We start from the raw sequence: 15637 nt of genomic DNA on the forward strand, positions 1-15637 counted from the left end.
TGGAGACTTGAGCTGAACGTATGAGTTCTCTGTGGCCCTTCTGGACTCTTCTTGCCTTCAGTGATAAGGGAAGAATGAGGTATACACTCGGGATTCAGATTTGTATGGAGATGAAATTTATTAGAATGGGAGGCAAAAAACAAAAAACGGAGGGGATCAGTGCGGGAAAGAACCATACATGTTGACGTCCCCCGAACACTTACAGAACTATCCCCTGTTCTTCTTCATCTATAGTCATGAAACTGGTGGGTTTGTTTAATTAGTTATTTCTGATCTCTTTACACTCTCGGAGAATGTAAGGGGTCAGCAGATTTCCGCTGAAGCCACCTCAGAGCTGGGGTGTGCAAATGTGTGGTGACCACATTTGTCTTCTTGTGGCTATTGAGATAAGGTTTTATTACTAAAGACTTACTCATTCTTCTTGCAGACTAGGGCTTCTCCCCTGTGTGTGTCCTCTGGTGTCTGAGGAGGCTTGACTTCCGGCTAAAGCGCCGCCCACACCCCCTGCAGACGTAGGGCTTCCCCTCTGTGCGTGTCCTTTGGTGTGTAATAACATCTGACTTACCACTGAAACCTTGCCCACACTCTCCATACTTGACTTTTGCAATTCTTGAGATTTCTACCCCCACAAATAATTTGCCCGTGTTCCCTGGATTCGCTTTCTGGCCTGTTCTGAAGTCTTCTTCCATCATTCTTTCTCCCACTCTAGAGCTCCCCATTTGTCCTCTGGGTGGGCTAGTAAAAGCCCTTAGAATCTCCCTCTGCCATGTCCTTTTATTCAAGAGTTTGGACCTTTCTTTGATCTCTTGACCTTTGGTTTTGTCATTACAGCTGGATGGATCAGAATATTGCTGCTCCTGATTCTGATCCCCTGGGCAGGGATTCTCTGATTGGAGGAGTTTTCTTGCAGATGGTCCTGGGAAGTTCTGAGAGGAGTGATTGCGTTCCACATGTTGACAGAAATTTCTGACTTGAAAAGGCCAGACAGCATGAGGGGCATGGATAGATCTCTGGCTTTGGTCCTGAAAGAGGAAGTTTTTGGTCAGGGTAGACGTTTTGTTCAGGCCTTACCACATACAAAGGTATGAAGATCAAATGAAAACCAATCATTCTTCATATGTTAACAATGCAAACTCTCTCCTAGCAAGTGCTGGATGGACCTTTACAGTCCATTTTTCCATTCTACTTTTATTCACTACATCTTAAAAAATTCAGAAATCCGGCCGGGCGCGGTGGCTCAAGCCTGTAATCCCAGCACTTTGGGAGGCCGAGGCGGGTGGATCACAAGGTCAGGAGATCGAGACTATCCTGGCTAACATGGTGAAACCCCGTCTCTACTAAAAATACAAAAAACTAGCCGGGCGTGGTGGCGGGCGCCTGTAGTCTCAGCTACTTGGGAGGCTGAGGCAGGAGAATGGCGTGAACCCGGGAGGCGGAGCTTGCAGTGAGCCGAGATCACGCCACTGCACTCCAGCCTGGGAGACACAGCGAGACTCCGTCTCAAAAAAAAAAAAAAAAAAAAAAGAAAAATTCAGAAATTCCACATCTTAGGCCTTTTCGACACATCAGCCAGACGAGGTAAAACCTCAAGCAGCACCAGGGGCAGCGTCATTCCTTACATAGATGGAACTGCAGTGACCTTCCCCCACAAGTCCTATAGTCTTCCCTGATCACCCTCTGCTACATCCTCCCTCCCTGGTCCCTGGGCACTTTTGCTGACATGAGGTCTTCAGTTATTTTATTCTATTGAGAAATAACACTCTTGGTGACTTAGGTGAGATTGTCCTTAGTGACTTCCTAAGAGGGGAAAAGGATCTATTAGGAACACTCAGCCTGGAGATCCACAAATGTGGTTAAAGAGAAGCTGTGTGAGCAAATCTGAATTTGCGTCTCCTCATTCAAAAGGACATATTTGATTGACGACTGTTATGTGCCTGCTTGTCCATCACGAGGTGGGATTCAGGTTGGCCAACACAGAGTGGTCAGGTCCCACTGACTAAAGGACTCGGTCCTGCTGCCCCAACTAGGTGCATGAACTGCTTCTATTTCAGATTCCACAAATCGTAAAATGAGAATATGCTCTTTCTCAGGCTGCACATCAAGTATTCATGTTTGAGTTATTTCATTCAGTCTGAGCCCATTTCAAAAACAATAGGCAGTCTTGTTTCAAAATATATCCCTGCTCAGGCTTACCTCCGTGCTCCCCACCTTCATCCTGCCCACCATTCTTTCTCACCTGGAAACTGGAGCAGCTCTGAGGGGATGACCCACTGCAGCCTGTTTTCCAAGAATGAACCAAAGCTGAACTATTTCTGGCCTCAGGACCATTGCACTAGCTGCGCCCTGTGCCTGGAACTATTGGCCCACAGGCACTTGCACTTCTCAAATGCTGTCTCCTAAGAGAAACTTTCCCTGACAATCCCCTGCAACACTCTACTCTCACCTCACACTGACCCCCAGGTCTCACACTGACCCCAGGTCTCACATTGACTCCAGGTCTCATGCTGATCCCCAGTTACTCTTTCTGGATTCATTTTCTTTTTCTTTCTTTTTTTTTTTTTTTTTGAGACCGAGTCTCGCTCTGTCGCCCAGGCTGGAGTGCAGTGGCCGGATCTCAGCTCACTGCAAGCTCCGCCTCCCGGGTTCACACCATTCTCCGGCCTCAGCCTCCCGAGTAGCTGGGACTACAGGCGCCCGCCACCTCACCCGGCTAGTTTTTTGTATTTCTTAATAGAGACGGGGTTTCACCGTGTTAGCCAGGATGGTCTCGATCTCCTGACCTCGTGATCCACCCGTCTCGGCCTCCCAAAGTGCTGGGATTACAGGCTTGAGCCACCGCGCCCGGCCTCTGGATTCATTTTCTTCAAAGCACTAATCACTGTCTGATATTACACATATGTCTGTATGTCATCATATGGTTCCCTAATTCACATGTCATCTGTTCAAGAGCAGTTTTTCCGATTGTCTTGATCAATCTGTATTTACACTTCCTGCAACATTATCTGGCACAGAGTAGGAATTCACATGACAGCTAATTGAGATAATGAATCAATGAATAACAGCACATGTATATCATTAATAAACATCACAGAAATGCCAGAAGAAACTACCTTGTTGGGAGAGCTGGTAGGTGTTTGAGAACTTGATTTTTGTCTTTAAGTCTTTCAGTACTATATGCTGTTAAATACTTTGTGCATGAAGTACTTAGAATATAAAATCAGAACAAAGATTTAAAACAATAAAAATTGTTCCAAAGAGGCAAAGGCATATAACATGAATATTTAATTTTGGAAGCCACTGATGTGAAATTTTACTGACTTTAGATGGTATTTTACTCTCCTTAAGAGTTAAGGCCGGGCGCGGTGGCTCAAGCCTGTAATCCCAGCACTCCTCTGGGAACCTTCTGCTCATTCCTAAATCTCTTTCACAATGTCATATGAACTTGCACTTCTGACTACACTGCTCATCCTGCCTAGAATGCTTCCCTGCTGTGCCTAATTAACCATTTTTTCAAAGCCCAACTCCAGACCTTCCTCCACCTTGATTGGCCATAAAACACATTGACCTCTAGCTTCTCTAAACTCTAAATTAATTCTGTTTTATACACAGAACTTGGTGCTGGATCATGTGCTCTGTTTCTAGATTAGCACACATCATTCTACACTCAGCCCAAGTCCATCTTTCTTGGATAGGCCTTCCTCTAATCACCCTACAGTTCACTCAGGTGCCATTCACCTGACTTCCCCAGATTCCCAGAGAAACTTAGAAGTCTTTTTCTCTTGGCCCAATAACATAGAACAGTAATAGTTGATTCGTTTTTCTATTCTCTGATAGAACGAGAGCCCATTGTAGAAAGGGGCTGGGTCATCCTGAAGCTCGCTTGTGTTCAAGCAGTGAACTTCACTTCCTAACCTGGAACATACTAAGTGCTTAATAAATGTGGATTACATATATTAAAGCATGAATTCAGTGTCCCCCGTGAATCTAGGCTTCTCAAGGTTTATCTTGGTGCCTCAATTTTGTCTAACATACATATTTATGTTTTGATATCAATAAATCATAATATCTATATATTTGTTTTTTTTTTCTAAATGTTGACGGTATAAAACAGCATTGTATGGAGAAAAATAGAAATAGAGGATGTGAAAATCATTGAAGGAGGCATAATGAGAAAGAAGGAGATCCAGGTTTGTGAGAGATGAAGGTTCTGTCTGAAACTCAGAGAGCTACTGGCCTTACCTCATCCATTTGGCCCAGGATTTATCTTTTCCATCCACATACTCATAGCAGTTTCTCCCCTTGGTGATCGGAGTTTCAGAAAAATAAGGTAAAGCTTTTTAGAGGGTAAAAATCAGAAGAATTATTTTACTCCACTGTCATCAATGGCCTTTGGGCCTGCAGAGCTTCAACTGCCAACGGAGACCACATGGCCTGCACCTTAGTCATCATCTACACATCTCAGTTGGTTTGTCTAGTCAGAGCAGAAGCTCCACAAGGGAGGATGCACTTCTTTGTCTTTGTACCACTTTGCTCCCAGGTACCCTGTGATCTCTAAATAGGAGTTCCATGTTCATGCAAGGACCCTTGAGTACACAGAGCTAACCATGTTATCCATACCTATATCCTAACATGTAGAAGGTGATATCTCACCAAAGGCACAGAAGGGATGTGGGAAGACAGAAGAGGGAAACAGTAGGCTCTTCTTACCAGCCAGGAGTATCCACTGTTGGCTGCCTCTTTGTCTTCTGTAATTCGGCCCTCACAGGGGCCAAAGTGCAGACCCAGCGGCAGATCAGATGCCTCGTTCCATACTCCAAGCCCAGCCTGAGGGATGCCTGATGGCCCAATTCTCAGCCCCGGGGGCAGACTGAGGGCTGAACGGTTGGGATGCCCTTTGTTCACTGCATTGTCCTTTACAAATGTAGGGGGCCCATGAGCAGCACAGCTGTCAATGAAGAAGTTCTGACACATCTCACAATCTGGAAGTGAGGGAAGCAGGGATTAGGAAAGTTATAATGCATGTTCCTCGATATAAGAGCTTCAGAAAGAGTTCGGTGCTCACATTATTTAGCCCCAATCTTATACTCTAATTCGTTAGAGTGAAGGAATGATTTGTGGGCCAATGATGAAATTATTGTACCAGGACATAACAGCAAGCTGTGAGAGTGGCCAAAAGGGCCGACAGAGGTAGTCATCATCCTGCAGCTCACTGACCTCTTTGTATGCATGACCCTTTCTTTCTCTCAGGCTATACATCTTTCCTTCAGTCTCCTTCCTCCTGAGCTCTAGGTTGGAGAAGAGTAGATGGGTAAAATTGGGAGTCTGGAGTGTTCGTCCTTGTTTCATAAGAAAATGTGAAATCTCCTACCATCAAATTAGCATCTACCTTTCTACATACTCTAGTCTCCCCTTCTTTACTGCTTCAGAGAGACTTAGACCCCACACCTACACTGACTACAGATGCCTATTCAATTTTAGTTTCTGGCTGTTCTCATTATCCCATTAACCTCCCAACCTTTCTACTTACAAAATGGTTCATTCATGCATTTATTCATTTATGAAATATTTCTTGAAGGCACATTTCATCTTAGGCATTGAACAAAGGCCTGGACATACAACACCAAGAAAGTATAATCTGTATCAGAGATCTTCTATAAACTAGTTGACATGTGATGGGAGAGGAAATGTAGAAATGCATAAAAGAAGATCTATTATCAGAGGTATTTATTGGACGCCTTGCATGTATCAATTCATTTATATTTAATTTAATGATTTCAAGCAATATATGAGCTGTATATACTTGGTCTCATTTTACAGATTACCATTCAGGAGCTCATATAATTTATAAGATTTGCCCAAGGCCCCAATGCTTCTACGTGGATTATAACTCAAGTGAGTGACCAAAGTTAATGTTCTTATATGCTATTCAATAGTGTATCCAAGGCTGGGCATGGTGGCTCAAGCCTGTAATACCAGAATTTTGGGAGGCAGAGGTGAGCAGATCACTTGAGGCCAGGAGTTTGAGACCAGCCTGGTCAACATGGTGAAACCTTGTCTCTATTAAAAATACAAAAATCAGCTGGGCATGGTGGTGCACGCCTATAATCCCAGCTACTTGGGTGACTGAGGCATGAAAATCGCTATTTTCATGGAGGCAGAGGTTGCAGTGAACCGAGATCACGCCACTGCACTCCAGCCTGGGTGACAGAGTGAGACTGTTTGAGTGAACAAATAAATAATTTTAACAAAATACTGCATCTAACTTCTGCTCTCACAGTTGAGTCCAGCTTAAGCCCAGGCCTATCCAAAGTCCACCCCACATAGGTAGACCGTACTCATCAACCTTTCTAGAGGACATAGAGGGACTAAAGTCCCCCCATACTTTTTCTTACCCAGTTTTAGTCTAGAGTGCTGTCCAGAGGTACTTGCTTCTCCAGGAGGGGACGCTGGTTTCTGAGCCTACTCTGAGTCACTTGTACTCAGTAAATTTGGCGTTCCTGACAATTCTTTCAAACTAGATTCATTATTGAATGATGTCTTGGGCATTTCCTTTAATGTGAGAGTCACATATTAAAAGATAACATGCATTTCTTTAGTTCTTTATGGCTTGCAATGTGTTTTCATATGCATGACTCTAGTTAATGTTCAAACCTTGGAAATACCTAGAGTGTCTAAATACTAGAGGGAAAAGAAAAGGTCTAAGTGGATAGTGAATCTGGGACTCTAACCCATGTCTTAAGGCTCTTTTCCTTCAACTGTCTCTCAAAATGTTCTGTATAAGTTAAAGGGAAGGAGGAAGAATACTTGGGAAGACTAGCTGGAGAATCAACGAGATCTGTGAAAGAAGGGGATAAGGGCTTACAGAGAGAAGGAGGGAATCTTCCATAAACTAGTAGACTTTTGATGGAAAGGGAAATGTAGAAAAGCAGAGGGATAAAGCACATCCAGAAAATGAGGTAATAGGGCAGTAAGGTTGGGAACAGAACAAAGAGATGATTGGCAAAAATATATCTAGACAACTAAGAAAATGATGTCAAAGTTGCATGTTGCCATATCCTGGAAAGAATATTTGGCTTTGGAATTAGATTAGTTAATTCCTGTACCAATTCTGCTTGTCTGCTTGAATAAGGGTGTATTATTAGCTAATTCTCTTTAGTTTCCTGATCCAGAAATTGGCATGCATGCTTGCTTTTTTTTTTTTTGGAGTCTTGCTCTGTTGCCTAAGCTGGAATGCAGTGGCACGATTTCAGCTCACTGTAGCCTCCACCTCCCAGATTCAAGAGATTCTCCTACCTCAGCCTCCCGAGAAGCTAGGATTATAGGCACCACCACACCCAGCTAATTTTTGTGTATTTATTAGAGACAGGGTTTCGCTAGGTTGGCCAGGCTGGTCTCAAACTCCTCACCTCAAGTGATCCACCCACCTCAGCATCCCAAAGTGCTGGCATTATAGGCAAGAGCCCCCACACCCAGCCCATGCTAATTTTTTAATTCTTTTTTTTTTTTTTTTTTTTTTGTGAGAGGGAGTCTCACTGTTGCCTAAGCTGGAGTGCAGTGGCACAATCTCAGGTCACTGCAGCCTCCATCTCCTAGGTTCAGGTGATTCTCCTGCTTCAGCCTCCTGAGTAGTTGGGATTACAGGTGTCCACCACCATGCCCAACTGATTTTTGTAGTTTTAGTAGAGATGGGGTTTTACCATGTTGGCCAGGCTGGTCTCAAACTCCTGACCTCAGGTGATCTGCCCACCTCCGCTTCTCAAAGTGCTGGGATTACAGGTGTGAGCCACTACCCCTGGCACTAATTCTTAATATTGTAGTGAACACGAAAGATAATAATGTTCACTAAGTGTTTTTTGAGCTACTTAATACAGTATGAATGTGAGATTAATAATTTTCCTCGCTGGGTGTAGTGGTTCACACCTATAATCCCAGCATTTTGGGAGGCTGAGGAAGGCAGATCACCTGAGGTCAGGAGTTTTAGACCAGTCCGGCCAACCCCGTCTCTACAGAAAATACAAAAAACTAGCTGGGTGTGGTGGCAGGCCCCTGTAATCCCAGCCACTTGGGAGGCTGAGGCAGGAGAACAACTTGAACTCAGGAGGTGGAGGTTGCAGCGAGCCAAGATCGCGCCACTGCACTCCAGCCTGGGTGACAAGAGTGAAACTCTGTCTCAAAAATAAAATAAAATAAATAAATAAATTTTCTCACAGACTGGGTGTGGTGGCTCACATCTGTAATCCCAGCACTTTGGGAGGCTGAGGTGGGAGGATGGCTCGAACCCAGGAGTTCAAGACCAGCCTGAGCTACATGGCAAAACCCTGTCTGTACAAAACACATAAAAATTAGCCGGGTTGGGCCGGGTGCGGTGGCTCAAACCTGTAATCCCAGCACTTTGGGAGGCCGAGACGGGTGGATCATGAGGTCGGGAGATCGAGACCATCCTGGCTGACACGGTGAAACCCCGTCTCTACTAAAAAATACAAAAAAAACTAGCGGGGTGAGGTGGCGGGTGCCTGTAGTCCCAGCTACTCGGGAGGCTGAGGCAGGAGAATGGCGTGAACCCGGGGGGCGGAGCTTGCAGTGAGCTGAGATCCGGCCACTGCACTCCAGCCCAGGCGGCAGAGCGAGACTCCGTCTCCAAAAAAAAAAAAAAAAAAAAAAAAATTAGCTGGGCATGGTGGTGCATGCCTGTGGTCCCAGCTACTCAGGAGGCTGAGGCAGGAGGATCACACTAACCTAGGAGATGGAGGCTGCAGTAAGCCGAGATTGAGCCATTGCACTCCAACCTGGGCGAAAGAGCCAGACCCTGTCTCAAACCACCCCCTGCCCCTACAGGAAAATAACAAACGAAAATTATCTCATAGTCCTGATATCATCTCTACAGTTGAAATCTAACTCAAAGATATTTTCGGCATCTCTTGACCCTGTTACTTATAGTTTAATTCATAAACTTGTAATCAGTCATTCAGAAAACACTCAGGAGGCTGTCAGAGGCCCTGAGCTGGGCTTGGGAGTTCTGAGAAGAATCAGGTATGGACTAGACTCCTGAAGAGCTCACAATGAAGAAGCAGCAGGCAGGCTAAACAAATAATTCCAAACAACATGACAGTTCCCTAACTGGAGCCCACAGGAAGGAGCTGTTACTGCCTTCTACAGGAATGAGCATTTGAAATCGATTCCAGAAGAATACATTTTTACTTAATAGGGTGTAACCTATATGAAGTCCTAAACCATTTTCTTATTTGTTGTTTCTCAATCTTCAAACTTGAAACTCCTCAGGGCTGGAAGCTGTTTCCTCTGATCAGAATGGGTCCCTTATGAGGGTAGGGACCCTATCTCCTTCTGGGACCATCCACAGTATGAATTGTCTATTTACTTGGAAGCTTCCCTTAATCAGAGTGTTTTAGTGCAAATCTCACTTTACCATGACAGAGAAAAACTGAGGTTGAAAAATCAGTTGGACGAATGATGTAAAGACATGTGGGTAAGAGAACATAAACTTTAAAAAACTATGAAACTTTTAATGATCTTGTAAGTGCTTTGGAGAAGGATTTTTGTATTAGACTGCACCAACACTGAATGTGAGCCCAGGGATATAATTGAACATTTTTATACCTCAGTTTTCTCATCTGTAAAATGGCTATAGTTATAGCATCTACTTAATAGGTCCTATATGTGAAGTTGAATAGGTACTATACATAAAGTTTATTCATGTAAAATGCTGAAAATAAAGTCTGAAAATACTGAGAAAATAACACCATGGTAGCGATTATTGTTGCTGTTCTTATTAACTCTTAAAATAATGATGACGTCAGACACTGTGCTAAAGAGATCAGGAAAGAAAGGCAGTAGTTCCTAGGATAGTCTGTACATTCTCCTTCTCTTACCTGTATTTGCATCTATGAGGAAAGTTTCTTGTCAATGGGATTTGGGAAATACTTACCTTCTGGTGTTTACTCCGTTCCACTCTGAAGGCCATCCAAGGAGGTTTGACTAAAAGGTGATGAGAAATCAGTGGTTTGCTTGGTAAATATTTCCAAACTCTAGAGATTCTCTCTTTTTTTTTTTTTGATACGGAGTCTCCCTCTGTTGCCCAGGCTGGAGTGCAGTGGCACAATCTCCGCTCACTGCAACCTCCACCCCCTGGACTCAAGCGATTCTCCTGCCTCAGCCTTGCGAGTTGTTGGGAACTATGGGTGTGCACCACCACACCTGGCTAATTTTTGTATTTTTAGTAGAGACAGAGTTTCTCCACGTTGGCGATGCTGGTCTCGAACTCCTGACCTCAGGTGATCCACCTGCCTCGGACTCCCAAAGTGCTGAGATTAGAGGCGTGAGCCACCATGCTCGGTCTAACTCTGGAGTTTTTCATTAGAGACAGAGAATTCTGGATCAGAGAGTGATGATTCCAAGTATTATCCAAGGGCTATTTGGAAATGTTTTCTGAAGTGTGATTAAGGCCTATGATTCTATCAGGGGCATTGCTAATTTTCTTAAGATTTAAAAAAATAGATAAAACTTCATCTTTGTTTCATCATATCTATTAAGATATACCTAATAAGGTATCTATTACATTAATTTTTTAAATGTAAATTGATCTTTCCTGACAAACACACTGAACAAACTAGGAATAGAAGGAAATCACCTCAACATAAAAAGGTTGTATAAGACAAGCCCTTTTTTTTTTTTTTTTTCTGAGATGGAGTCTCTCTCTGTCACCCAGGCTGGAGTGCGGTGGCGTAATTTCGTCTCGCTGCAAGCTCCGCCTCCTGGGTTCACTCCCTTCTCCTGCCTCAGCCTCCCGAGTAGACTACAGGCACCTGCCACCACACCTGGCTAATTTTTTGTATTTTTAGTAGAGACGGGGTTTCACCATGTTAGCCAGGATGGTCTTGATCTCCTGACCTTGTGATCACTCACCTCGGCCTCCCAAAGTGTTGGGATTACAGGCCTGAGCCACCGCGCCCAGCTGAAAAGCCTGTTTTTAACTTCACAGTCGATGATGAAAAACTGAAAGCCTTTCTTCTAATATCATAAACAAGGTAAGGATTTTCAGTCTTGCTACTGCTATTCAATATAGTCCTGGAAGTTGTAGCCTGAACAATTAGGCCAGTAAAATAAACAAAAGGCATCCAAATTGAAAGGAAGAAGTAAAATTATCTCTGTTTGCAGATGACATGATCTTACATGCAGAAAACTATAAAGATTCATTAGCTTGGCGTGGTGGCAGGAGCCTGTAGTCCCAGCTACTCGGGAGACCGAGGCAGGAGAATCACTTGAATCTGGGAGGCAGAGGTTGTAGTGAGCCGAGATCATGCCACCGCACTCCAGCCTGGGTGACAACAATTAGGACACTTGCTCATTGTTGGCAGGTAGCATAGTCTGTTTTCTGCTGCTTTCCTAGAATGCAACGGAGTGAGTAATTTGTGTTTTCTTATGTTCTCTGCATTCCCTGACCCTCACTTTTTGTGTAAAGTTTTGTGTATTACCTGATGAATAGAACAAAACTTGTTTGTGCCCATTAAACAGGTAATTCATGTTTTCAAAAGATAAGCATTATCTTTCCTTTATCACTTCTAATAATTCAACTCTGTAGTCCTGATCAGTGTGGCTTACAAACTGGAAGACAAAAGACATTTTAAAAAACCTAATAGCTAAGTTAGTTTTTGAAGCTATTAATATTGCTAAAATTATTGCTATAGAAAAGAGAAAAAAGCATGCTGAATAGAACTCTGTTCTTAGAGATTTCTCCTGAAAAAGTCACATGTTATTTCTTCTCACCTCCATTGGCAAAAAAAAAAAAAAAAAAAAAAAAAGCTATGTGGTCATACAAAAATTTAAGCAGGTGGGTTGGAATAGTCAGAATGCATTAATAAAAACTGAAATGAAAATATTTGGAGAACAGCACCAGTGACTATTGTGAATGCCAACATGCATCCCTAACAACCCCGTGCTATTACTCTCCAAACTTTTTATGTCTTGCGAAGTATTAGAACTTCCTATCTGAAGCCATACCACTCAGAGGGACTGCAAAATACATAATGACATCTCCTTTAGGATGTCCTTAGAGAATTCAAGGAAAAGAAGTTAAATAATTTAAAAAGTGCTTTTGGGTACAGCTATTTAGCAGTAGGGGGTAAGATTAGAGATAGCTTGTAAAGATAATAGTAGGGTTTGTGTTAGGATTAGGGTCTGTGTCAGAGTCAGGGCCGGAAGTATGGTTAGAGGTGGGGTCATGGTCAGGGTCAAGATCAGAGTCAAGGTCAAAGTCAGGGTCAGAATTAGGGACCAGGGTAGGGATCAGGGTTTAGGGTCAGAGTCAAAGTCTAGAGACAGGATTGGGGTTAGGATTAGAACCAGAGCTTTGTTCTCCTCAGGACCCACCCGAGAAGAGGCCATGGCTTTGGAGCACCTGGCAGTGTGTCCACAGTGAAGACCAGAGTTTCGTTGTCCTCAAGACTGACCTGGGGAGACGTGGCTGCGGGCCAGTGAGGAAGGTGAGGCAAAAGCTTCCTGTCTGCCCCCGTGTGCTAAAGAGGGAGCTCTGCCATGGGCTTTACTTCACACGTTATGTTCTACAAGTCTTGTTTTACAAAAGCATCCTTTCCTCGAGGCTTTGGTTGCTCATCATCACGGCGTGTCATAACACGTGATAAGATTTGGGTTTGCTTCAGCAGGAGATCTTGGTATAGAGAAAGGAGAAATGCTTAGAGCCACTGTCAGGACAGTTGGGATGAAAGCTGGAGATGGACAGAGGCTGGAGGAAACATGTGCACCCCCTGTAAACGCTTTTATTCATGTTTTCATTACTCATTTTTCTTACAGTGTTAAATTAGTAAAAATAGTATTGAAAAATTGAAAAGTAGGCATATTAAAACTTGCAACATTACTTAAGTTTAAATATATTATTTGTACCTCATCAACGTTTTTTATTTTGTTGAGAAAGTCAAAGGTTAATTGGCAGCATATTTTAAATAGTAGATAGAATAATGTCTGTTTTATAAACATTGACATCCTACATTACATGTGTGAACCCTGAAAATCTGAGACAGGTCTCAGATTTTTTAGAAAGTTTATTTTGCCAAGTTTGAGGATGCGCCCATGATGCCTCTGCAGGAGGTCCTGACAACACGGGCCCAAGGTGGTCGGGGCCCAGCTTGGTTTTACACACTTTAGGGAGACATGAGACATCGATCAATGTGTGAAAGATGTACCTTGCTTCAGTCCAGAAAGGTGAGACAACTTGAAGAGAAGGCCAGACCGGGAGCTTCCAGGTCATAGGTAGGTAAGAGACAAATGCTTTCATTCTTTTGAGTTGCCGGTTACCCTCTCCCCATGAGGCACTCAGATACGCATTTCCCTCGGTGAGCAGACGGGTGACTCTCAGAGGGAGTCCTGTGTTGGAGACAAGCATTCTGACCTGTAGCTGATTGCAGGAGCTTTCAGGAAAGCATCAATGGGAAATAATATCTAAATGACAAAAGGTATGAAATGGCTGTGATGAAAGATCTGATGAGAGTTCATTATACCACAACTGACAAAGATATCTGATTTTTTTTTCTGTGGCATACAACCTTTAAAATAATAACTGCAATTATGACTCATAACTCTATACCAGCACATAGCATGAATAAGGAGGACGTTGACAAATTTCCAGGAATTTTATATAATTTCTGAAAACATAACATTTTACCCATACAAATATAACACAGGGAAGGTTAGGTATCTCTTTTTATTTGTATATTTTGTATGGTTTTCCTTATAAAATATTACATCCTATTTTTCTTGCAAAACATGCCCTACTTTTCTTACATACTTTGCATAGAGTTGTTTCTAGTTATTCTATTATTTCTAGTAGTGTTTTTTTTTTTTTTTTTTTTTTGAGACAGAGTCTCGCTCTGTCCCCCAGGCTGGAGTGTGGTGGCATGATCTCAGCTCACTGAAGGCTCTACCTCCTGGGTTTATGCCATTCTCCTGCCTAAGTCTCCTGAGTAGCTGGGACAACAGGCACCTGCCACCGTGCCCAGCTAATTTTTTGTATTTTTAGTGGAGACATGGTTTCACCGTGTTAGCCAGGATGGTCTCAATCTCCTGAAGTCATGATCCACCCATCTTGGCCTCCCAAAGTGCTGGGATTGTAGGCGTGAACCACTGTGCCTGGCTTGTTTCTAGTAGTTTTATTTACATATATTGATTATAATTTTAATACTTTTATTTTCCAGAGAAAACTAAGACATAGACCATTTTAAACTGTCATATGTTAGCATTCTGTAGTAGATTAGAAAATGTATACCATCTCCCAACATCGGGATGTGTTTTCTCATAGTACACATGTTTCTCATAGTACACAGTGCAGTGTGGTAGTTTCTCATAGTACACAGTACAGTGTGGTAGTTTCTCACAGTACACAGTACAGTGTGGTAGTTTCTCACAGTACACAGTACAGTGTGGTAGTTTCTCACAGTACACAGTACAGTGTGGTTGTTTCTCATAGTACACAGTACAGTGTGGTAGTTTCTCATAGTACATAGTACAGTGTGGTAGGCAAAAATATGTTTATTAACAGGCCAAAATATCTAGTTTCTCTGTAGAAATAAGCGAAAAGTATATAAAGTTGAATTACTTATGTCCAGTAATTAATGTTTTAGTATTGTATCTTATTTATAAATGATCTAGATATTTAATGGAAATATTTTACTTAGCTTAACTTTAAGGTTAAAAATTACCAAAAGTATTTTGGAAACTACTATTAGGCAGATTTACTGTAAAAAACTTATTATTGAAATATTGTTTTTAACTTTTCACAACATGGCACCAAAAGCGAAGAAGGAAGCTCCTGCCCCTCCTAAAGCCAAAGCCAAAGCAAAGGCTTTAAAGGCCAAGAAGGCAGTGTTGAAATGTGTCCACAGCGCCCCCAAAAAAGAAGATCTGCACGTCACCCACCTTCCAGCATCCCAAGACACTGTGACTGCGGAGCAGCCCAGATATCCTGGGAAGAGCACCCCCTGGAGAAACAAGCTTGACCATCATGCTATCATCAAGTTTCCACTGACCACTGAGTCAGCCATGAAGAAGATAGAAGACAACAACATGCTTGTGTTCACTGTCAATGTTAAAGCCAACAAGCACCAGATCAAACAGACTGTGAAGAAGCTCTGGGACATGGATGTGGCCACAGTCAACGTCCTGATTCGGCCTGATGGAGAGAAGAAGGCATATGTTTGACTGGCTCCTGATTATGATGCTTTGGATGTTGCCAACAAACTTGGGATCATCTAAACTGAGTCCAGCTGGCTGATTCTAAATAGATGTATATCTTTTCACCATAAAAAAGAGGAAATATGTTTTTCATAAAAATGAAGATTTAAAACCTTAAAGCTTATAGATTTGATTCTAATTATCTAGTAAGTATAATATCAGCTTCTTGTAAGCACTCAAGCAGAATAGAAACTTGTTTGTTGGCCGGGCACGGTGGTTCACACCTGTAATCCCAGCACTTCTGGAGGCCGAGGTGGGTGGATCATGAGGTCAGGAGATCAAGACCATCCTGGCTAACACTGTGGAACCCTGTCTCTACTAAAAATACTACAAAAAACATTAACTGGGCATGGTGGCAGGCGCCTGTAGTCCCAGTTAC

The 15637-nt window shown here is 42.9% G+C and overlaps 1 protein-coding gene and 1 pseudogene across 1 annotated transcript; one reads left to right on the top strand and one right to left on the bottom strand.

The window, feature by feature from the left end:
• Window positions 1-840: 840 nt before the first annotated feature.
• On the bottom strand, window positions 841-13414 carry PRDM7 (PR/SET domain 7). Its single transcript, XM_050773397.1, is given in 9 exon segments — window positions 841-958; window positions 960-1022; window positions 4240-4298; window positions 4699-4979; window positions 5184-5285; window positions 6393-6549; window positions 9944-9993; window positions 12465-12530; window positions 13327-13414. Coding segments are annotated over 9 exon segments (984 nt in total).
• A 1344-nt stretch (window positions 13415-14758) lies between these two features.
• LOC126943897 (60S ribosomal protein L23a-like) lies at window positions 14759-15372 on the top strand (annotated as a pseudogene).
• Window positions 15373-15637: the final 265 nt, after the last annotated feature.

This window comes from Macaca thibetana, chromosome 20 (genome assembly GCF_024542745.1).
Source record: "Macaca thibetana thibetana isolate TM-01 chromosome 20, ASM2454274v1, whole genome shotgun sequence".
Classification (NCBI taxonomy): domain Eukaryota; kingdom Metazoa; phylum Chordata; class Mammalia; order Primates; family Cercopithecidae; genus Macaca; species Macaca thibetana.